This window comes from Antechinus flavipes, chromosome 2 (genome assembly GCF_016432865.1).
Source record: "Antechinus flavipes isolate AdamAnt ecotype Samford, QLD, Australia chromosome 2, AdamAnt_v2, whole genome shotgun sequence".
In the NCBI taxonomy this organism is placed as follows: Eukaryota; Metazoa; Chordata; class Mammalia; order Dasyuromorphia; family Dasyuridae; genus Antechinus; species Antechinus flavipes.
The window spans coordinates 93046866-93071285 of NC_067399.1; the positions used below are offsets into that span (position 1 = coordinate 93046866).

Sequence of the window (24420 nt, forward strand, 5' to 3'; positions counted from 1 at the left end):
GGGACTAGCCTGCTGGGGCCTTGGCAAACAGCGCTTAACTTTTCAGTTGACCCATTTACACTGACTTCGGGAGAAGAATTTGGGTTCTGGTTAAACTTCTGTGCCCTCTTTCCCAGCCCCACGTGGTGCACCTCCCCCTCCCAAACTATGACGGCTTACCTACTTTTTACAGGTTGCTCCCACCCACCCCAGAAAAACGCAAACTCCCGGAGGCCGGTACCTTTTCTTTGTATCCCCAATACCTGCCCCAGTGTGCCCCTCAACACTTCCGTTGGATTGCCTTCCATGAGATTTGTACACAAGAAAGAGAAAGCCCAACCGCCGCTGGGGTTTGGGGAGCTTAAGGGGGCGGTGGCCAATGCCGGAAACAGGTCCTGGGTGGGAATCCTGCTTGGGCCACTGATCACTGCAGGCCCGGGGCGCCTTTTCCTCGGTAGAGTGGAGTAGGGTGGGGGATCCCTCCGGGCTCCACGTCTATGCTAAGACTTAGTGCAACGAGAGGGGACAAGGAATCATTTTTCGGTAACGGTTTGTGCTGGCGCGTAGGAACCGGGAGGGAAGGATGTGGCGGAGGAGGGGGAAGAAGCTGGGGGCTGGGTGTCCCGGGCGAGGAGGGAGGATGGCTGACGCTGCACGCAGCCCGAGCTGAGAGCAGGGGCGCTCGCGGGATCCAGGAGAAAGGCGCCAGCCGCATCACCTAGCTGCAGGTGGAAATCCCGGAGACCCGCTCGGGTGAACAGCTACTTTCCCCCATGACAGCCTCTGCTTATGGCATCCAGTTGCTAGGAAACCGATGTCCGCCCCCTCTCGCAAATCGTGGGGTCCACCCCCAAGGACTGCGCGGGGGCGGGGATGGCAGGAGACTGAGGGAGCTTTCTCGGTACCGAGAGATAACCGCAGCTCCCCAAGACACCCCCTCTACAAAACCACCAAAACAGGGAAACCAGATGAGGTCTGGAGGGGGACTCAGAACTACAGCTATAGGCGGATGGATGCATCTGAGTGCGCAACATCAGATGGAGAAAAAACCAAACCCACCGGGTTTCCTATTAGGTATAAGCTCAAGCTTAACATTCCACTGGAACCTTCTAACGTGATAATGCCCCGAGAAGGCTGGACTTTAGGTCAAGACCCGAGTTCTAGTCCCCGCGGCCCTTCCGCAGCCCCTGAAATGTCCGCGAGTCCCTCTCTGTCTCCGGGCCTTGTTAGTGATTTACTCATCTGAAGTCCGTCACCCGCGTTCCCTCTCAGAGGAAAGTCATAACCCCGTGTGGTACCTTCTATTATTCGTATTCTTTCACTTTGGGTCCCAAGAAAGGGACTCCCAGGCCCAGGCCGCCCCTCCACGCAGAGCTCAGAGCAGGGACTAAGACTTGGGATCTGGAAAGCTATGAGCTGTCCCCCCGGGCAGGCTTCCCGATCAGTGGATCGAAAAGGATGGGACTCCATGACGTGGTAAGGTCCTTTTCAGCAGTTTTTCTGCTTAGGAAGATCCCAGGAAAATCTCATTTACAGAGAGAGTCTCAGACAACTTTCCTCACAACAAATCTATGAAGTAGAGAACTTTTAAGTATTATTGTTAAAATTTAACAGAAAACAGAAGGATTAGACCCTGAAGGCAAACTCCAAAACCGGCGCTAATAGTGTTAAAAAAATTTTTTTTTCTTTAAATAGGCACAAGGGTTTCAATGAAGGTGAATGGAAGAGGTAGGGAATAAAGCTGAAATTAAAAGACATTTATTTGAATGTAGAGTACACACTATGCTGCTTCTATAGGAGGGAATAACATCTACTTTAGACATTTCTAATTTAGGCCCAATAAAGATAGCAGTATATGGATCTATGCTTTCAGGGTGCTTACCCTGAATGGCAGCAAAGGTAAAGAAAAAGTCCTTTAATTTAAAAAGACCCCTAATGAAATGTTTTGTATATAGACATGAAGGATTTTCTACATGAAAAGGCACTAAGGAAAAAGGCAAAGGGGGAAGACAAAACTTTCTTGAGAAGTTCTAACATTGGCTGTGTGACCTTGGGCAAGTAACTTGTAGGAAACCTACAAAATATATCATTGAATATCCATTAAAATGCATGCTTCCTAGTTTATCATATCTTCCTGATAACACTTCAAGTTCATCTTAATGTCCAAGTTCAACTCTGCCATTTTCATTAAGACACATAGCAGGTGTGACTGATGCCTTGAGACAATTGTTTTTTTCCCCATACCCCACTTTTCTTTCTCTCCCCTCTTCCCATTATCTTTGAAGTACCTGATAGCACCGCTTAATTATGCCGCTGGAGTAATCCTATTGTGTGCATGTGCAATACTCATGTATGTTGGCCCAAATGCCATGGGTTTTTCCTTCACCAAACTGCTGGGGGTCTAATCACTAATTCTATTCTGTGGTTATAACTTCTAGGGAACTCGTGGGGCATCATAAAATTGCCCCTGAAATCCCGAAGAGATGTTGCCTCTCATTTCCCAGGTCAATCTTTAAGTCACTTCTCTGTCTCGGAGTGTTCCAAATCCTAGCATTTACTCTCCAACTAAATCCCTCTATGCCCGATTTCTGGCAGCCAGTGACTGGGACTGTCTTCTGTTTCTTCTTGGCAATTTGTTGCATTACAGTCAAGGATATTTGATCTTATTAGTGTTAATACTCCCCTCAACCAAAGGTAAATTCAAATTCCATTACGACTTAAGTGTTCTTTTGAGAATTATGAAAGAAAAATCCATTGCTCTGAGGCCAGGCCAACCAATCTAGTGACAGACTTTAAATTGAATTAGGTTGGCCCTGGCAAAAAGTGTTGACCAGACCCATGTTTAAGCCTTTACTAAGCCTTCGAGCTTGGGTTAAGATATATGAAAGTTTGTATTTTGTTGGTATAACCAAGAATCCAGCCATCACACGATGAGGTACCAGAGGACTTTAATGGAGGCATTACCCATACCAGGTACTTATTTCTTAACATAAGTGTAGGGATTGGACCTAATTTCATGCTTCCTTTTAGCTAGAACAAATTACACAGTTTTATTCGGCACACACCAAAGTTATAGTAAAAAGACTGACTTGGGAGAAGGGCTATTCCAAAATTTAAATAAATATCTGTTGAATACAAACACAATTAAAATGGCACACAAAACAGTGGGGGTTGTTCAATACTGACAATAAAGAATGTTTCAAATTAAGCAGAAAGTGGGTCTTTAAGTACATTGTCATGAACAATCAATTATACACTTTAAATCTGGAAAATCAGGGAAAATAAAGAGGACAGTCTGGGTAAAACTAAAAAATCTGAACCCTTATTTTAATCCAATGTTTTCCTATTACAGACAAGCAGGACAAATTCAAAGAATTAACATTTATTTTATACTTTTTTAAAAAGCAAGCTTAACATAACTCAGTTTTTCTGCTCTAGCTTTGTATATGGAAATGTTTTTCTGTTTTTCATATGTAGCATTAAAAATCAGAGGCTTTCCCTTCTTCCTCTCCAACTTCTATTCTACATTACATTCAACTGTGGTCTAGAACCTCTGGTTTAGAAATATAGAAGCACAATTAAGTTTCATAAAATAGAAGATACTAAGCCCACATATTACAACAAATTTCTATTACTTTATAATTCTGATTCTAAACTAATAACAGAATTAAAGTGCTTTAAGTTATATAAAGTGCTTTTTGTATTAATATTGCATTTTGATGTTTCAAAGTATGCTCATTGGTCATTTAAATACTTCCTTTTAAGATGTCATTCCATTTTACTTTTGTACTATGAAACGGGGGAAACAAGTGGTATAAACTTGACACCTGGGAAGTTTCTATTTAAAATTTCTTCGAGGCCTATGAAGTAATGACCTTTTAGCACAAAAATGTATCTATTATTAGATTTGTGAGCTCCTTGAATTGAAGGCAGGGACTAACTAAACCTTCTGTCCCTTCACCCCATTTCCTTCCCAGTTTTTTATTAGCACAGTGCCTGGCACAGAGAGTAGGCACTTAAATGCTGACTGAAATTTGACTGAATTTCAAAAGTATAATCAATTTCCATTACCTACCTTTATAAAAGTTTTATATTCATCTACTAATCTAAGACAAGTTCTTTGTTAAGACAATGATCTTCTTTACTTTTGCACACAATAAGCACTTAATACTGTGTAAAACTTTAGAAAACTGTAAAGCATCAATTCTGGAACCAGGAGATATCAAGATGTCCCTTGATCTCCTGAAATTAAATCACAGGGGACAAAGATACTTTTTTTTTTTTTTTTTTTTTTTTGCCCCAAAGGGCTCAGGTTACAAGCAAGTTATCAAGAATTGATCATTTCTACACTTAAAGGGCTAAATTTTCTAAAGATAAAATCTTGCAAATGATTAAATCTAACTCGAGAAAACTTATCTTGTCAAATTTGAAGATGGTTTTTCTACTTACAGACTACTCATGACATCTAAGCTTTATTCAACATGAAAGTTAATTTCTATAGAGGATATAAGATTATCCTCTTAAAATAATTAGCATGAATCCAAGGAAGTAATCTCCAATTTTTTTACGTTAATAAATTAACCTTGACTTGCCTTATTCCCCAACATTCTTAATTCTGAAGATAAAAAGTATTTACATAATTTAAATAACTCAAAGATACAAAGAAACAATGGATAAATTGTAATTATTTTTTTTTATTGGAAAACAAATATACAACTTGGAATGGATTTGAGGCAAATTGTGCCATAAGCAGATTTTTTTTTTTAAATAAGTGGCTAAACAAAGTTTAAAAAGCAAGTAACAATAGAAGAAAATGTTTTCTGGTACAGGACCAGCAGTACAAAAAAATAGTGTACGAGTACCTGGATAATACACCCGTTTTGCAATAGTGCAACTTTAAGTACATATTGTTGACTGTCCATAGTCCACGCAGAGTTACAACTCCACACTTCAACAACAACATGCTGACAGCTCCTAAAGAAAACTACTTCTTTTAAAAAAAAGAAAGGCATAACCCAGATGTTCCCTCATTTGACCAACTCCATCTAAGTTTAGATGTGCAGAAGGGCTTAGATATATCCAGAGTAAGCCACATGCAACATATTTTACTTGATCAATTTTCCAAAATAAAGTTTCAGGACAATGACAGTAGATAAGGGGAAGAAAAACATGGAGGAATGAAGTCCTAATTACTACACATGCATATCCTTTTTGACAGTAGGGGGGAAAACCTTTTACAGATAAGTTACAAACAAAGAAAAGGCAAATAAACAATTTTGTACAAGAAATTTAACACATTCTGTACAATGTCTTCACTTTGCTGTCATCATTTGTACAAACTCTGTAAAGAAAAAACACATATAAGTTGCATACTTGACATCAGCTTAAAAAATAAGCTATAACTTCTATTTCCTTTTGTCATCAATAATTTACATTATCCTTTTTTTCCCACAAATATTCACTGAGATATACTACTTCCCCCTTTTAAACTTGTAAGTAAAATAAAAACAATTAAAGAAAATTATTATTTTCTTTATAGAATCAGCTTTAAATACAACCAATTTTAATTAGCTGAAAGTCTTATTAGGTTTAGGTTCTTAATATACTACTTGGAGATAAAACAATTATTCCACTGGAGGCTCAAGGAACTAATTTGTTATCTATTTTAAGATTTCATTGAAAGCACATCTTTCAAATTTCAGACAGCCTTGAAATTTAATCCAATATTCTCAAAGATCATAGGATGCTCTCATAAATCCAATGAGGAATAATAGAAAAAACTCAAGTTAGGAACGGCTACACTCCAAACTCAGGGCCAAATAGAGTACCCTAAGTAGTAACAAGATAAAGCCAAAAATTTATCAGGACTAGACTGGTAAAAATGACAAAAAAATCTGTTTTACTTTTGTTTTTTGGGGAGGAGGCAGCAAGTCCAAAAAGGGACTTGCCAAGAACAGAAAAAATCATTCAACACAATTTTATGTTTTTACACAATCAACACAGAATCGAAGCCCCCAAAAGTGAAATTATTAAAGAAAGGTACCAAAATTTGTTTCCAATAAATAGTGTTGTAGTTTGGTTTGGAATCAAGACTATGGGTTTGAATCCTGGCTCTGTGACCTTGAGGTTATGAACCAGTTTCTTACAAACTGAAGGATTGTTTTAACTAAATGACTGGAGGTTCCTTCTTGCTTTCTACATCTGTTTCCCCTGATCTTAATTTGAACTTTTATATCCTAGAACACTGAGAACTTATGGGCATGATGATTTAATCACTATGCTGGTCAGATAGGCAAGTACCATATTCATTTTCCAAAAATGGAAAAAGAAAAGGTAAGTATCTTGACTAGCATCACCAACAGCTAGAAGAAACAGAATAGGTTTACCAAAAATAGGCCAAGCTTTAAAGAAAACAACAAAAAAAAAATTATTCTTGTCTATCCTTATATACTCTAGATATTCTATTCTTATATCTCTGCATTTTTGTGTGTGGGCTGTCCAAAGTTCCATAAAGACCTTTCTAGATTTCACTGCATGTCTTATATATATAGTAATGATATTGCAATATTCTATTACATAAATGTATTATAATCTGACTCTATCCTCCATTGCTGAGCCAATCAACATAAATAGCTACACTAAGCAAATCTGATTGTTTGCTTTTATCAATGCACTGTTAGATCACTAATAAAAACAACCCCCCCAGTCACAAATATAAAAGCTCATTCATTGTTTTTTCCAAAATTACCAAGACAAGCATTATCAGAAGAACGAATGTTATATATACTAATAACTTGCTGATATCAAAATATAGCAAAATCTCTTAATGGGATAGATTTTAAAATAGTCAAATGACTGAACACCAAGTAGTAATTGGCAGGTAGAGATTTTTATAGAGAATATTTTAATGGCAAGTTCTGTCAAGTGTGCTGGAGACCTGTCCATGTCCTGTTCTGATTCAGCATTTTTATAAGTTAGGACTTGAAGGTATGGATGACACAACTATCAGATTTGTTTTTGACATAAAATTTTCTCAAATGGATGTCAAAACTATAAAGCTTGTGTAAAAAGACTGAGGGAAAAAAGTCCTCTTTGAAGCTGAAGTCTGTCACTTGTAGTACTTATATTTCAAAGAGTTATAAAGCTCAAATGAAATATAAAACATTTTGCAAATCTTAAATTACTAAATAAATGTCAGCTATGATTAGGGATAAAGGCAATTATCTTATCCCCAAACTAAGAACTCGACTGTATAAGAATGGGAAAAAAATGGTTAGAAAGATCCCCTGGGCTGCCATCAATAGAAGCCAAAGTAACAGCCCATTACATTCCAAAGTGGTCTGACCAGAACATTCTAGAAGGCTCTTTATAAAGGACACTAACTGGAACACTAGGATTATACTGGGGAGTATGAACAGAAGGGTGAAAGGTCTTGAAATCATGTCAGGGGACTGAGGATATCAGACTAGGAATTTTGAAAGTGAGTTTCCCCATCAACTTGGAAAGGAGGATATCCTCAAATTGACTTACCCTACTAGGGATTTTATCAAATTCAATGGATGACTGATCACATTCAAATGATACTTATGGTAAACCTACACTCAAAAAACAAAAATACCCCACAATCTCTAATCTTTTCTTTAATTGGAAAAATCCCCCAACATTCAAAAGTTAAAAATGTTAAAGTTAATGTTTAGTTTAACATAAAAACAGCACATTCCTAAGAGTTATTAAATATATCGTAAGAAATGTTATAAAATGGGAAGACACTAATAAACGTATTTAATAAGGTAACTAGTTATGAACTCAATTCACGAACTGGTTGATGGAACTGGGGCCCGATTACAAAAGAATATCACTTTTTACATGATAACTGAATAGGAATAAAATGTAGCTCTAAAGGGAAATATACACAAAATGACTTACAACTAGAGCTGCTACATAGTAGGATGGGGCTATCTCAAAAGATATACTCAACAGGGAAGGTTCACAGCATTGGTCCAAGCTCATTTACTTGTTCTTTAGTTAACTATATGGAAGATTTAGCCAGCATCTTCATTAATTTCATTCTTTTTTTTTTTTTTTTTGGCAGAGGCAACTGGGGTTAGGTGACTTGCCCAGGGTCACACAGCTAGGAAGTGTTAAGTGTCTGAGGCCAGACTTGAACTCGGGTCTTCTTGACTTCAGGGCTGGTGCTCTATTCACCATTCATTTCATTCTTAATCTGTCTTGAAAAGTCTATAGTTTTTATAAGCTTTCTCCAAGTAGGTAAGCTTACAAAGCAGATATTACTTCATCCTTCTTCTGTCCTCTTTCTCTACTCCTTGACACCTTAATTTCCAATTGTTTAGTTCATTTTAAGTTTTTTCAAAGGAAACAATACTTCTATTCTACCTTAAAATAAAAACTATGAAAATGACAAAAATAAAAGATTACCTTCATAGTTTACTTGACCATCACCATCAATATCTGCTTCCCTGATCATTTCATCAACCTCTTCGTCTGTTAACTTCTCTCCAAGGTTTGTCATCACATGGCGAAGTTCTGCTGCACTAATATAACCATTGCCATCCTAAGACAGAAATTTAGTAGAACCTTTAAATAGTGACAAAGCAAATGCAAGGAAGAATCTTTAGTAATTTTTTGTTAGCTTATGTGCTCTTGCCACATTTTCTCCTCCCCTTGTAAAAGGAGTTCCTGAAAGTATAAAAAAGGTGTTGAATGTTCATGCTGAAGATACTAGGAATGAAGGCTATTTGTGTACCTTGTCAAACACACGGAATGCTTCTCTAATTTCTTCTTCACTGTCTGTGTCTTTCATTTTTCTTGCCATCATAGTCAGAAATTCTGGAAAGTCAATTGTGCCATTACCTGAAGAGTTAAAGATTAAAATTTTTGATCTCAAAAGTTTCATGACTAGGAATGTTATTTATTCCCTCTTCCCCTGGCAGTAAAAAATGTTAGATCTTACCATCAGCATCTACTTCATTAATCATATCCTGTAATTCAGCTTCTGTGGGGTTCTGCCCAAGTGACCTCATTACAGTTCCCAATTCCTTTGTTGTTATAGTACCATCTCCATCCTTGTCAAATAGTGAAAAGGCTTCTTTGAATTCTGTTTAAAAAACATTACAAAATTCAAGTTTTGGTTATCCCAATAAAAAGCTATTGGATTCTACTTTGGTTTTCACTAAAATAAGACATGTTTATATATGTATGTACACACACCCCTCACAATTCCCAAATCTCTTAAGACAACAGTCAAACTAGAAAATTATTCATTTAAGCTTTTGATGACTGAAAAGACTAAAAAGATCACCTAGTTTCATTCAAAGTTCAACTTAAAAAACTACTTTAAAGTCCACCCAGAATGACTTTCATTTTAATCCCATTCCAAATTACCATGTATCCATTTTGGGTATATGTATATGTTTCCCAAAATGGAATGTTAGTTGGGTTCTGTATTTCTATCATTTGGAATTTAATAAAATGCTTAACTGCTTAGCTACTTGCTCTAAGAAACTTATTCTTAAGGGCAAGTTAACTTACAATGTTGAATTCTGAATTGAGAGTTTAGCATCACTTTCATCTTATAAAAAACAAATCCACAGATTTTTCAATTTCTATTCATTTGTTGAAATCAGAACAAAATTTTGTCTTTTTCAAATTAACTCCAACTATACCCTACACCACTGCATTTTATACTGCCCTTCCCCCTTTGACAACCTTCTTGAGAAAAATGCAGTTATCTTTGCCAACTCTTTATAATGTTGCCTCTCCTGACTTGAAATCTTCAAATTAGTAAAATTAGTTAAGTAGATTTCATTTTCTATTGGGATTAGAAGAAACTATAAAAATATAGTCACTTGTCTAGGTAAGTGCCATAATAAATTAAGGAGACTAAAAACTAAAAACAGAACACAGAATTGTTTTTATTAGGCTAATAGCAAAGATTTCAAGACATATTGATATTTAGTATCTTGCTAACAGGACTTAGTAATTTGAAGACCAGTTGATGATTTGGGGCATTACGGCCTCTGGTTTAAGGTTCCAGAATTATTTTACCAAAGGAAATCTGTCTAACTCTAGCCAATGTCACAATTTAAGTTCACGGATTAAAATACTGAGCCACTGAATAATTTTAGCTACATAGCATGAGTAATCAGCCTCAATAGCTTTATGTGCATTTCTGTGCAGGTTTGTAAAGAGCTCCTTATAACACAACTTTCCTGCTTCCAACCTGCCTTTACTTTCTTAATGGACACTCATATCATCCAAAGGACTAGAATTAATCATTTAGATCCTAAGTATTATAATAAAATGAAATAGGTGTTATTTATTGTTAGGCCTCAAGTAGAGAAAAGGACAAAGAAAATAAGAAGGGGGAGGGATGCAACATCTTCTGACAAGTGCCTGTGTTACTAGTGGCAAAAGGTTTGCCTATTCCTGATAACACAGTATTGCAAAAATGGTTATGTGGTCACAGAACTATCTCTAACTAGTTATTTATCATAGGCAAGGAAATGTCACAGATTCTATGTGTATACAACTTGTCAGACAAACCAGTCACTGCTTCCAACAGATCCCATGTTTTCAGAGGGCTAGGGCTAACTTCATAATATGTGAAAAGCCACATAGTAAGCTAGTCGTATTTCACTTTTAATTTTAGTTTAATCCTCACATTAGGTCTAGTTTCTGTATTTGATTAGAAAATGTATTAAAATGTAGCGATTTCAAAAATACAATTTTCTTCCACATGAGTAGAAATATTTTGCTATTTTTCCAAATTATTTAAGGTAAGGAAGAATAATATTAATTCTTATTTCCCTCTGATTTTAAGGGGAAAAAATTCAATGTTTTCCTAAGACCTACAGTACTACTTGGAGCTAAACAGTTTGACCTCATGTTTTTGTTTTGAAGAGTACTATTCACCAGTACTCTGCTACAGGCATTTGAAAATAAAGGCTTTTTTTCTTGGGGGGAGGGGGGGAGAGCACACACGGGAATATGGACTTCAGGAATACAAAAAAATGGTGGATAACAAAAATATTTAACAGCAACCATACAATAATAAACTGTCAGTAAACTAATGCTATTCATATTTGGAGATATCTAACAAAGAAGACAAAGCAAATAGTGGCATGTCAAGTCATTATGTAACATTATGGCTTTACTTAATGCCAAATGGGAAATAAAAGAGGGGGAGGAGAGAATATGTGCAAGTGACTAAATTTAGAATAGGACTTCAGGAATCATCTCTAAAACTACTCTGAATAAGATAAAGAAACCTTATCTAGTTCAAATACCTTCAGCTCATCTACATTCCTGAACTGATAACTACAGTTAAATAGTATACAAGTAGGTAATCCTAACTACAACTCCCAGGAAAGGTTTAGAACATGAAACCAAGAGTCAATTTTCATTCACACTGCTATAGAATACCAAGTATCCTCAGCAACATAATAGCTATCGTCTACTGTAATTGATATTAAAAACAAGATCAGATCTGTCCTAGATAAATTAAGTTGAAACTTTATATGAAAATTCACATTTCTATTTAAAAGAAATTTTACTTTAACAACACTTTATGTAGCCATACTTAATACGTTGTCCTTACCTCATCAAATTACCAATAATTTAATAAATTTGTGACCCCTGAGAATATAATAACTATAGAATACGGTCAAAAGCACTCAAGGCTTTCATTGTTGTCTATAAAACATCTAAATGCTTATTAAGCAACTTTTAACATTGGAGGGAGTATATTGAAAAGAATTTCCCTGAAGGTCATGTAACTTACTTCACTTTATACTTCCACTATATTTCATATATATGTAGATTTCATACATATGTAGATTAAACTACATTTTTTTTTTATTATAGACTAATTTCAAAGAAGCCACATGGTACAGTAAGACAATACCACACTTGGAATCAGAAAATGGCTTGGATTTAAATCCTCCTATTGTTTAGTTACTGTGGAATGTTGGGCAAAATATGTAACTCTGATTTAGTTTTCTTCATGTAAAGTGATGAATATAACATCTCTCAAAAATATTTTCATAGTTTACCTCCAGTATAACATATGAGACTTTAAAAAGCTCTAGATGTCCAACACCATCATCAGTAGAAATAAAAAATAATTTGAAATGGCACTTCATCAAATAATTCAACAAACTTTGCTTTAGTTTTTATTCTGTAGTTCATAATCTACAGAAACCCAAATTTTACTCTGTAAAGTTCATTCACCATGACTGGCACTTTGATATAGATGTTTTATTTATTCTCTCAAGTCCATCAGGGCACTGGCATATTGTTGAAAAATGGCTATTTAACATTTTTATTAGCAATATTCATTTACCAAAAGATCAAGCCTAAAACAGTAACAGTCTAGGTTCAGTGACAAATACCAAAGTATGTATCGAAGAGTCAAGGAAGATTCACAAAAGACATCCATAGGGATAACAAGAAAAGCAGTTTGATAAGGCAGCACAGTCAAAGGCATAGAAATGGGAACAAGGTATGATATCTTTTAAGGTAATAAAGAAAACTTATTTGAGCAGAACAAAATATATATACAAGTATAAAAAGACATTAGCAAAAAAAGGACAAAGTATAGATTCAGATTAAAGAGGACCTTCCAAATCAGAAAGAGATCTGCACTTGATACATCAGGCAATAGCAAACCTCATTATCGTTTTTTGGGTTTTTTTTGGCTGAGGTAATTGGGGTTAAGTGACTTGCCCAGGATGTCACAGCTAGAAAAGTGTTAGGTGTCTCAGGCCAGATTTAAACTATGGTCCTCCTAACTTCCAAAACTTGACATCCAATCCCTATCCTAGCCATCTAGCTGTCCCTTATAGGTTCTACTAAACTTAAAGAAAGCATTCATTTATGCAAAGTAATTTCAATTCTCAATCCTAAATAAGTTTTCTGCCCTTCAAAAAAGCCTTTGATACCTTCATGAATTCTTCTGATGAAATAGAACATCATCCAATTAATCTCCTACCAGCAGGCTTAAATTTTTAGCTTGATTAGATCCATGAGTCCCAAGAGAATAACAATTATCTAAAGTTAGTTAATTCTGTACTTGAAAACTTGACCCAAGTATATGAAAGCTTAGAACTTGATTGAATATCTTAAAAGACTTCAGAGAAATGACATAAAATAGCAGCACTTTAAAAAACACTTGGAATATTTGATGCATACAACCCTGTGAAATATCCCCATTTTTAATAAATGAAGAATTTGAGCTCAGAAATATTTGCCCAAGATCACAGCTATCAAGCAAACAGTAATTCAAAACTCAAATTCATGTATTCTAACTTCCCTAATTTGTCACTTTTTCCACTATACCACAATAACCCCACCCTGCTGTTTATATCAGTCAAAAACTTCATGCAAGGTCAGCAAGCTAAACGATACATGTTAACACTTATGCTCTAGCACCATCATGGATCAAATTTTAGGCCAGAGGGGATCTGAGAAGTATCAAAATAGGATAACAATTAGCCTTATAACCAAGGTTATTTTGGAAGATTTACCCTATTCTGACATGCCAAAAACCCAAGTAGCATTTTTGACTCATTAACTATCTTTAAATTTTTCTAGTGTCTTGGTAATGTCCCCTCTGCCCCAACTTGATGTGAAATTTAATTTCCTGAACAAATTTAGGAAGTTTCGTTTCAGAACCATAAGGATTTTTTATGTGATACTAGACTACAGAGATTGGTGAAATGTGTTTTTAAACTAAGATGTGGCAATTTATTTAAGTTAAACAAAATGACATTTTCATTATAGCTAATATATATAATATGTAAATTGCTTAACAATACATTTTATTCACATTTCAAATAATTACTAATGCTTAGTTGATTGCACAAGTCAGATGATCCAATCCCGGACTCATTTAAACTGATAATTTTTCAAAAAGAGCAAGCAACTTCTAACTGCCTGACCTTCCTCCTGGGCAGCAAGAGATAATTACATATAGTAATAGAATGTTATCTATTCCACATAATAGAATATGGCTAAACTGTCCAGAACTTAAGATATTCTATATAGCCAGGAGGGACTGGCTATCTAGCCAAAAAAGAATCACCAGACTTTTCAACTTTTGCTCAAACTTCAAATGACTTAAGTGCAACCTCTCTCCCTTTTCCCCAACATACACCCCTCTTTCATAAGCTTACCTTCTCATTCTCCAAAACAAGTCTATAGGATCATATATCTAGGCTAGAATGGACCTCAGAGGCCATCTGGTCCAACTTTCTCATTTTACACTGAAGATGTGACACATCACTACATTCTATTTTCCATGCTTACTTCAATTCTTCAAAAAAATGTTATTTTGTTAAGGGAGTACCTAAAGCCAATGTAGATTACAACCTATTATGACAAAAGGAATTACTGTAAGCCCGACCCCCCAAACTACCACACTTCTCATGTGGTATCTAAGCTTTCCAAGCTACATTTTTCTTCTTGATAAGCTTTCACTAGACCTATAGTTGAAGCTACTATGTGGCAAGAGGAAAAGATTTTATTTGCAATACCTTTTTATTTTTTTTATTACCTTTCTACAAGTGATGAAGCAAAAATCCCTCTAAAAACCCATGCAATATTTTTATCTGAGGATACACACCAATGATTCAACTTGTACCACTGACCAAAACAATCTAGTCAGTCATGATAATCATCAAGGCATTTGGCTCACCTGCAATCTGCTCTTCTGTCAGCTGATCAGCCTGCAAAGACAGATTTAAAAGTGTGAGATGAAATCTCTCTACAAGTGCTCAAAAAATAAGAAATTCAACATTTTAAAATACATGGGCATATGCACCACACTAAGAAGTTTAGGCCAAAATAACTTACATTAGAGGTAAAAGTCAATTATTTGACTTATATAATCACTAAATTTAAAATATTCACACATTACATAGTTCACTTTGGAAGTCTTGCCAAAAATTAAAGTAGCTAGTTGGTACAATGGATAGGGTGCTTGAATCTGTAATCTTAAAAAGTTCAAATCTGGTTTCAAACATTGGCCACATGACTGCTAAAATCAACTTCATTCTACTTAAAGTAGCTCATTTGTAAAATGGAGTATTATTATAGCCCCTACTTCCTTAGGTTGTTGTAAGGACACAATGAAGTTTTTGCAATTAAGCACTGCATAATTGATAAATATTCAGGAATGTTTTTATGGTAGAAGAGTTACTATGAAAAATAAAGGCTATTTTAATTTTCCTTGTTTTAGGCAATGAGAAAGTTATTGCTGCCTTGCTTCAGAGCAGTGAGATTGCAAAGGTGGGTGACCCCATTTTGTTTCTCACCAAAAAAGGGGCAAAAATTAGAATTAAAAGACTTAAGTTCATGAATCAGATATTTTAAGTTATTCCACAATAATGCTTGCCATGCACATTTTCTCTCTAAGAGGAGGTAACCCACACTATCAGCCACATGATTTCTTCTGGTCAAGGCCAGAGTTAGAGAAGTCAAAGTGCTTACTTCAGAATCTACTAATAAATCCAACAAATACTAAGGTTCTTACATGCCAGGACTTTTAAAGTAAAAAGTGTTCAATTTTACAAGTCAATGAAAACCATACTTAACTGTTAATTAACTATGAGTCGGTCAAAACTGTGTTTCATTTAGTTTTCTCATTTCTCTATTAAGCATTCCATTTACTTATTTTCTACTGGCTTAAGTATCTGGGAAAGCCCTCTCCCTACCCTGAGATTCCATTTTCAAAAATCTTCCTTTTATAATAATCACTGACTAGCTACAGCAATTTTTTTTGAAATGCAATCTGTGGTAAGAACAATTATCTTAATGTGAATAAATAGATCTCTCTTTTTCTAGATGTCAGGAACTAAGGGCTAAGAAATAAGTGGGGGAAGGGAATCAGAAGAGAGGGCAGCACAGTAAGTCTTACTAACTTAATGTAGGCCAAGGTTTGCTGTGAATTTATTTTTGTACCTTAAAAATATTACATATTTTGGTTATTTGCAGAAATGTATTATTTCCAGAAATGTCTATTAAGAAAAAAATAAAGTTTCTGGATTTTCTCACAATTTCTGATACCTAGGTTCGTTTCTCAAAATTAAAGACTTCTGAATATAGAGCTATTAAATTTTATTTTCTTGTGCCATTATCCCAAGAGTTCAGCAGCTGTAGATGAAAACAAAGCTTTATTAAGACTTCAGACTACCCGTAATAATATTTCCCTGTTGGGGGCTTTCCTACTAATAGAAAAAGAAACCAATACTAAGATGGGCATATTATTTAAGCACTTACTATATTGTCAAGTACTTTGCTATATAAATCTATGGACAGAGGGACAAAAAGAAAAAAAAAGCCCCCGTATTCACAAGGAGTTTATATTTTACTGGAAGAAAAATGGTACATTTAAGTTATGTAAATGTAAAACAGATAAAAAGTAATAAAAGGTACCAAAAGGGAAATAATTCACATAAGGCATTTTTTATGATTTTTTCCCTATCATACCTAGTTACAATCTGATGAAACCTAGGAATCTTTCCACAGAATATTTTTTTTTTAAACACCCCAAACATAGGAATATAAAGAAAAACAAAGGCTAATGAAAACATGTCTTTTTCCATTCAAGGACTTCCAAAAATCTGTCCATGAACCTTAGGTTAAGAACTCTTGATACTGTAAATCATTTTTAAAGTATAAGGTACACTAAAATTAAGTATCCTGAAAAAAAAAATTCTATTTCTTGTTACAGTTCAGATCAAGGCTTAAAAAATAAGCTTTGCATCTTACTCCAAAATTTAGGAAGCAGGTGAATTATTTTGTCATCAAGCACATAAAAAGCATCTAGTCTCAAAAAGCAATTGCACAGATCATGCTATTTGTTAGGGAAATTTTAGATGAATAAAAACCATATTCATCTCAGGAATTCACTCAGAACAGAACCCAAAATAAAACAGCATGGCGGAGAAACACCCTAAGGAAAACTGGACCCCAAAACTGCCTATGAAGAATGGTGCTGTCCAGTGCTGCAACCACCTGCATTCAAATGATTAACTGGAAGCAGGAAGAACAATGCACCATCTCTATAGTTGCTAGGCACCAGATCTATGTAGTAGTACTTAGGGGTTTGTAGAGAATGGGTTTTAACTGGAAAATGTCTGCAAATTGGTATTTTCTACTGGCTTAAGTTCTTTTGACTACATTGAAATTTTTTTTTAAAGTGACCTGTTAACCAGGGATTGAGCAAATTAAATTAGATTAAAATATACCAAAATAGTTAATTTTTACATTAAAAGCTGATAAAACTAGCTGGAAAGTATACCATAAATCATCTAGCCTAACCCCATGCCTCCAGATAGAAAAATGCTTAAATATACTTAAGGCCAATTAAAAGGAGATCACAGGAGATCTCTAGGGATGGTGGATATTAGAGACAAGAACAATTAAAAGAGTACAGTATTTCTCGAAAGTTTGTTCCCAAACCTCCAATCAATCACTCATTTAACAAAATTTAATAATTTTTGTTTAGGAAGTTGCAAACAATACAAAATATGATCATAAGAGCACTCTATTATATCCCACTTCTAAATTTCTAATACACTTTTCTGAGGAAAAAATAAAAGCTCATTTTAAGTTTAGAAAATATATTCAAACTTGTCTTATTCCACTGATAACCAAATTTAATCTTATTTTTAGTACTAATTAAAATTATCTTAAGTTGGGGGTTTTTGTGGTTCTTTTTAAATTCAAGCTCATTAATGAGTGTTTATCACAAGTAAGAAGAGGTCACAAGAGAGATGACTAGTTCTTACTCCCTGAGCACCTTAACTATTGGTACAATTTGCTTCCTACTACTCTTGCTCCTCTAGAGACTGAGATGCAAAACATTAATGTTGATTAAAGTGTTGAGTATATTTTTCAAGTTTGCCTAAGAGTCTAGTGATGTAGTCTAAGATTTTCTATAACTCAAGATCTAGAACACTTTTGAATCCAACACTCCACCCATTGAACTTCTTAAATGGCCAAACATGAATGTTCCCTGTGGCCTATCAAAAAAAAGAAGGAAAAATTATTACCTTACAGACTAACCAAAAGTTTGTTATTTGAAAAATCATCCTCAATTCAGAATTGGACTACTGGCATATCTCTAAATCCACTCATGTCCAAAAATCTGTTTAAGGATATTTTATCTATCCACCTCATTAACTACTTACTGGTTTTGGAAAGGGGAAATTTATATTTAAAAAGAACAATCTAGTATCTTTACCAGCAGTCACCATAGTCAGGATTTAGTCTTAGTTACTGACCACAATTTCTCTTTATAGAAGAGGATAATTCTGTTAAAGCTTTCTAATACTTCCTATGGTCAGTCAGTTCAGTGGCTCAGGGAAAAAGCATTTAAGAGAAAGTACTCCCCCATCAGCAGTCTTGTGTTATTGCTCCTGTTCAAACTGGAACTAGCTGAATGTCTAGTTAGTTCACTAGCACTAATTAAAGATGACCCCTCTGCAGGTTAACAGTATAATCAAATTACTCACTTCATATAGAGTTACAGGTGTGAAATAAACTATCATAGTTATTACATGTGTATTGGGTCTTTTGGGGGGAGAAGGGGAAAGTCTAGATGGGAATACCTTCTTGGAAGCATACCAGTTTCAACTGTTAGGAGGTATCAATAACTGAATGAAAGCAAATAATATGTATAATTCATATTATTTCACGCATCCACATATTTCTTTTTAGACCAAGGGGGCATTTTTATTTCAACCATCTCTGTCAAATACACTCTTTCCCCAACCCACCCCTCAAGACTCTTCAAGGCCCACAATAGTCAAAATAGTTATACTGCATTGTGCTAGAAATAAATTATCTTCTTCAAAGGTCTCTTTATATTACAAGTTTAACTTGGCTGAGTCTTAAAAAAATAAAGTCTTAAGTTCCTCATTAGAGATAGCCAAATATAGCTAAATGTCCAAATTTACTGTTGTCAGTTAAGGCCCTGGAGGGAAGGGGGACAAGAAATGTGGGGAGAAAAGCAGAGCTTTTAAGGCCTAAGTCCAAAATAACCATAAAAAATGGACACATATACACAGGTGTAAATAAATACAAATGTAATCCAATATTTATTTCCTATTAATCAGGTTTAGTGTGTTGCATCCCTCCAAGTCCTTAAGAATCCATGGGCAATTTCAGGCCCCACGAGCTGAAAAGGAGAGAGGCAACAATCCTCAAACACACCACAATACGTTAGCACTTGGCATTTGTATCCTGCACCTGTTCTTCTGCCCATTTACCTACCATTGGAAAAGTACAAAGTTACCAAGTTGAATTGCCCTACCCAAATTCAATATAAAATACCTCATCTTGGTTCAGTACATTAGGCTAAAACGAACACTGTCCGATTCCCCACACCCATCTAAGTTCGAGCAGAGGTTTCAGTTGGCAGGGACTCATGTTTAAGATGTCACCTTGCCTCCCGGGCACACCCATCACAATAAGCCACTTGGCAGAAGGCAGCACCAAATGAGTATTGCAAATCACTGACCTCATTTTTATGAGATAGAAATCACAAGACCAATTCTCAGGTGTAAAAAGAATCCTCAAAAATTTTACCCTACACATTATATTACAAGTACTTTTGGATCCCCATACTGTTACAAGTGAATTGTACTGTAGCTATGTGGGCACATCAGAAGGGTCCAGGATTTCTCCTGAAAGGCTGATACCACCAAATACTAAAATCTTATTTAAAAGACCAGTAAAATAAGGAGTTTCTTTTTCTAAAGCATCCTTTCCAAATGTACACGCGCCTGCCTAATGGTAGCGAATGCAGCAGTCACCGAGCTGGGTTCGAGGGGCTCACAAGCTCGCTTTCTCATCAGTTACACCGAGCTCTCTCCCCTCCTCCCCCGCCCTTGGGAAGGGGCGTCCAGCTCCTCCAAAGCGCAGAAAATGCCTGGCAGCGGGAGGGGGAGGGGGAACGGAAACCCCGCCGGGATGGGGTGGAACCGCTGGGATTCGGCTCCGCTTCCCTCCGCCCGCCCGCAGAGGGGGATGGGCCGCTGCGGAGGTCGGCCCCCTCCCCCGCCCATCCCATCCGGGGCTGGTCTCTTCCCAGCAGCCGGTGCGAAGCGCGGACAAGTCCGCAGTCCCGCAGGTGCCAGCGCAGCACTGGAGGCGCCGGGGGCCTCGGCCTCCCGCGCAGATCCCTCTCCCGTTTTTCCCCACCTTCCGCGAGCCCCACGTCTCGGCGAGACCCCCAATCTCCAGTGGTTAAAAAAAATACGGAAATTAAAAAAAAAAAAAAAGCGTCCACCCCAGGGAAGGGGGGAGTTCCGCGCGCCCCTCTAGGCGCGTGGCGGGATAAAAAAGGACAAAGCCGCTTCCGGGCGCCGGCACCAACTGTCCGTTTTAATTTTGAATCCTCGGCTTTTCGAGAGGCCCTCGAGGAAGCCACTTCCCGCCCCTCCCTCCTCCTCCCCCGCCCGACCCGATTCCTTCATCCTCTCCCTCAGCTCCCGCAAACCCCCCACTCCCCCACCCCCATCGATTTCCCTTCATGACAACTGAACCCCTAAGGGATGACTCCCCCACCTGGGGTTCCTCCCCAAGCGATCTCTAACCCTCCCGGGGATACCTCCCTGAAGAAGGTGGGGGCGGGGAGGGGACACCTGCGACACAACCGTTGCCGGGCCCCCTCGGTCCCCTCAAAGCCAATCCCCGGAAAAGGGCTTCTCCTTGTAAGGGTAAGGAGAGGACTCTCTGGCATCCTGGCTTCGGTTTCTTCCCCGGAGGGTCCTGGTCCGAGCTGCCAAGAAGACGCACTTACCATGCTGTTAGCGTTACTAGTGCCCAAGTTCCTATCAAACAACCTCCACACTCGGTGGCTGCACTCGGACTAATTCTCCTCTGCCGCCCCCAGCGCCTCATAAACACCTCCCTCCGTCTGAATCCATCCGCCCCATGCCAGATAACGGAACGTTGCGAACGAGCCTGAGTCAACCCCCTCCCCCCCACGGCGTTCTCGAGACCCTTTGGTCCCAAGCCATTGGGCCAACGGGTACAACGGTGACAAATAAAGGGTTGAGGGGGGTGACCTAAACATGTGCTAACCCTCCGGAGGCGGTTAGAAGAAGAGGGGAGCGTCGCCTCGGAGGCGCTATTTTGCGGCGCGGAGGAACACCGAGGTAGAATGAAAAGAAGTGCTGACGCGCCCGGAAGGCCTCTGATTGGCCAGTTTGTACCTGCAATGCGTCACTCGGAAATGCACCCGCCGGGCTGGGGCCCGGCACTGCTGCCGTTGCCGTTGCCTCTCGGGCCGGGCTAGCTTGGCCACGGCTCGAGGGAGGAGGGTGTACTGCACGCCAAAGCGTTTTCAGGGAACCCCCCCCCACACACACACACACCCCGCCCCTCCCTTACACACACACACCCTTCCGCTTACAGTACTACTGAGTGTGAAAGCAGGCGGGCGGGTGAGGTGGGGGGCACAAACCCCGAATCTGAGACACCCTCCCCCTCCGCTCATAAGAGCGCCCCCTCCCAGCCGAGCCCAGCGCCCATGGCGGCCGCTTCCCCCAGTCACCTTCACTGGCCCAAGGAGACCTTCCTAGAGCGCCGCGGGGAGGGCCGAGAACCGTGGCCGAGCCCCAGGGGATTTCCCTTTCCCTTTCGTCCCGCAGAGCCTCGGGCCGGACAGGGGAGTGTCCAGACGGACAGGGCCCAGAGAGCCTCGCTGGGGGACGCCCTGGTCCCGCGTCACCGCCTGACCCCTACCTAGATTCCCCTCTTTCCCGCTGAAAGGAGCGCCCCGGGACCCAAAATAACATTTGTTTTCACATAAGAGCAGAAGATAAAAAATATGCACAGTTCCTTTGCAGAGATCTCGGCTGATCCCAGTGCGGTCTCCTTGGATGAGATCACTAACTGATCCATCTCGAGAGTAATAACCTCAAAAGAATCTCTGAAGAATTCTGCAGAGGTGTTGGTGGAACCAGAGGTTGCATCACTGATTAATCCCTTTTTTTTCTCTTAAGTTGACTGCATCATTAAAAAAAAAAAATCATACCCCTGTCTGACCACTGATAACCCTTAGCCTAGAAAGAACGTTGAACTGTATATTCCCAATAGCGAGCAAACGGGCATATGCATCCTTGAAATCCGAGGAAAAACCACTCCCAGCAGGCCACACCAAAAACTTTCCTGTTAGGAGAATTCAGCCACCACCAGGCCAAACCCAGCTCTCTGGTACTCCCGCAGGCCAAAGCAAGGTTTCTGTTAAATTGAACATTTTCTCATGGATTCACAAGCATTCCTTTTCTGAGAGCTTAGAAATCTTAACTGGAATCCTAAAAACCAGGAAATAACGTCATCTTAATCTATATGAAAAATAGAAGCTCATTTTGAGCTCCATTTCCCAGCTGGAAAAGGGGTATTTTCAACAGCACAAAGATGATACTGCTGTCCCATGTATATTAAGTTTTGGCACGCTGGATTCAGAATCATTATGAGACAACATAGTAGGCTTCCCCTGCAGACAGTTCTACAGAATTTTGCCTTTGACCCTTGGAAAAAGACAAGATTTTGTTTTGTTTTTATCTTCCCTCAAATTTTACACCAAAAATATTCTGTCCTTTTTTCTTCTACCTCAGAATATTTCTACAAACAATACTGTTTATGAGTGAAGCTAAATGATTAAATGAATAATCATTTTTCACTAGAAAACCTACTGGCAAGGAAAGCATCTAAAATAGATTTAGCTGTATGCCTAATTCTAATCTATAACTATTTTACTGAAGAAGGGCCTTTTTAATAGACAGATATTTGAAACTGGGTGTTTTCCCTTTTTCTCTCTCAAGTTACAGACATAGTAGAGATCATGAGGAAAGAAAGAACTTGACATGACAGCTGGTTTATGTTTGTGTGTAGTAACAGAGCCCTGGATTAGGGGGTGGGGTGGATCAGAAAGACTTGTGTTCAAGTTTCTCATCATCGATTTAGAGCTAGAAGAAATGGTAGAGGTTATCTAGTGTAATCATTTTATACAGAAAGAAAGTGAGGCTTAATTTGACCCTGAGAATGTCCGTGTCTCTGAGTTTGTTTCTTCATTTGTCAAATGGAGATAATAATAGCACCTACCTCACAGAGTTTTTATGAAGATTAAATGAGATAATGTATGTAAAGTCCTTTACAAAACTTAAAGCTCTACATCAATGCAAACTATTATTGAATTTAATTGAATCTTTTGTTAAATTATGGAAAGCCATTTCCTGCAGAAGCTTGCTGTCTTCTCCAAGAAGACAAAGAAAATAAAATACTTACTTTTAAAGCCATTATGGTTTATGTGTATTTGAGAATTTTCCAAGGCATTTTATTTATAGAACATTTGACTTCCAAAACATTGTGTATAGTACAGTTTGCCTCTCAGCAGTTAACTATATGGAAAGTAAACCTGGCCAATGACTAGCAAATTAGGATCTTCCCTTTAGTTGTTAGCCTTCTTTCCTTTTTCAATCATATTTCTTAGTCCGATAAAAAAAATTTTAATAAATGCTTGTTGGATCGAATCTGAGGGTTGGTTGTCTTTATATTTCCACCACAATCACCTTAATTTGATCTATGTATGACTTAACTGACAACTAACTCTCTTCCTTAGTTTACCAGTTTCAGAAAAATGAAGCTATGTGCAAATTTGTACAAATATTTGAAGGAATAAGTTTTAAACTTTCCATTTTGGGACTAAATGATAGCAACATGTCACTGAAAACATCAGAGGTTGGAAATCCAGTTCCTTCTCCTAAGTGGACTTAAGTCATATATAGCTTCCACTCTTAAAAGGAGTTGAAAGCTTTCCTACTTATTCTTTTATGACATCGTAGAGGGCTATACTCTCATGCAGGAGGAATAACAGTTCCCTTCTGTATTTTCCTTTGCATATATATGTTTGTCTGCTGTGCCAATCTTCAATTCAAAAATATGAAGTGCCCACTCTATACAACTAGCCTATGTGGTGGGATGGGGAGAGCAAAACAATCCAGGATGGTTAGTAGAACTCTACCAGTAAATGTCAATTCATTATTCCACCTCTGTAACCCTACACATAGGAGGCTCTTACTCTTTCATTCATTGGACATTATAAAGTGCTGTTGTGAACAGAACACAGTTTAGGTGCTGACAATGGAAAGTTTAGGTTAAATATTCTCTAGAGCAAGACCAATGAGGCACCAATGGTTCATGGTTAGAATGCATTAGTGGGTTACCAAAGTGGTTTTCTTATCTGGAAAATGGAGTACATAATCTGCCCCACCTGCCCCCCAGGACTGTAAGGAAAGTGCTTTGCAAACCTTAAAATATTAAACAAATGCAAATTATTAAGAACATGTGATTACATATAGTCATTTAACTTCTTGCCCAGCTCTTTTTCCAGTTGCATATACTCTTTTT

General features: G+C 37.8%; 2 protein-coding genes across 4 annotated transcripts in view; both read right to left on the reverse strand.

Annotated features, from left to right (window-relative positions):
* Positions 1-1414, reverse strand: part of STPG4 (sperm-tail PG-rich repeat containing 4) — a 46378-nt gene extending 44964 nt beyond the window's left edge. The window contains exon 1 of one of the 3 annotated variants that reach the window (XR_007950313.1): positions 698-1017. The gene's annotated coding sequence lies outside the window, so the exon portion shown is untranslated. Of the gene's footprint in view, positions 1-697; positions 1019-1038 lie in introns of those variants that run through there. The other 2 variants (XM_051975222.1, XM_051975221.1) reach the window with 2 other exon arrangements.
* Positions 1415-4653: 3239 nt separating this feature from the next.
* Positions 4654-20911, reverse strand: CALM2 (calmodulin 2). The gene is made up of 6 exons (XM_051975223.1): positions 20807-20911; positions 14693-14723; positions 8951-9094; positions 8744-8850; positions 8416-8551; positions 4654-5320 (listed from the first exon to the last, which is right to left on the reverse strand). Exons 1-6 carry the CDS (start codon positions 20807-20809, stop codon positions 5292-5294), a joined length of 450 nt encoding a protein of 149 aa, XP_051831183.1. The 5' UTR covers positions 20810-20911; the 3' UTR covers positions 4654-5291.
* Positions 20912-24420: the final 3509 nt, after the last annotated feature.

What these genes read in the sequence shown, in the direction of transcription:
- CALM2 (XM_051975223.1), bottom strand. An exon ending in GACAGAAGAGCAGATTGCAG is followed by an intron (nt 9,095 to 14,692) that starts GTGAGCCAAATG and finishes TTTTTTAAACAG; the next exon opens with AATTCAAAGAAGCCTTTTCA. An exon ending in TAATGAAGTAGATGCTGATG is followed by an intron (nt 8,851 to 8,950) that starts GTAAGATCTAAC and finishes TTAACTCTTCAG; the next exon opens with GTAATGGCACAATTGACTTT.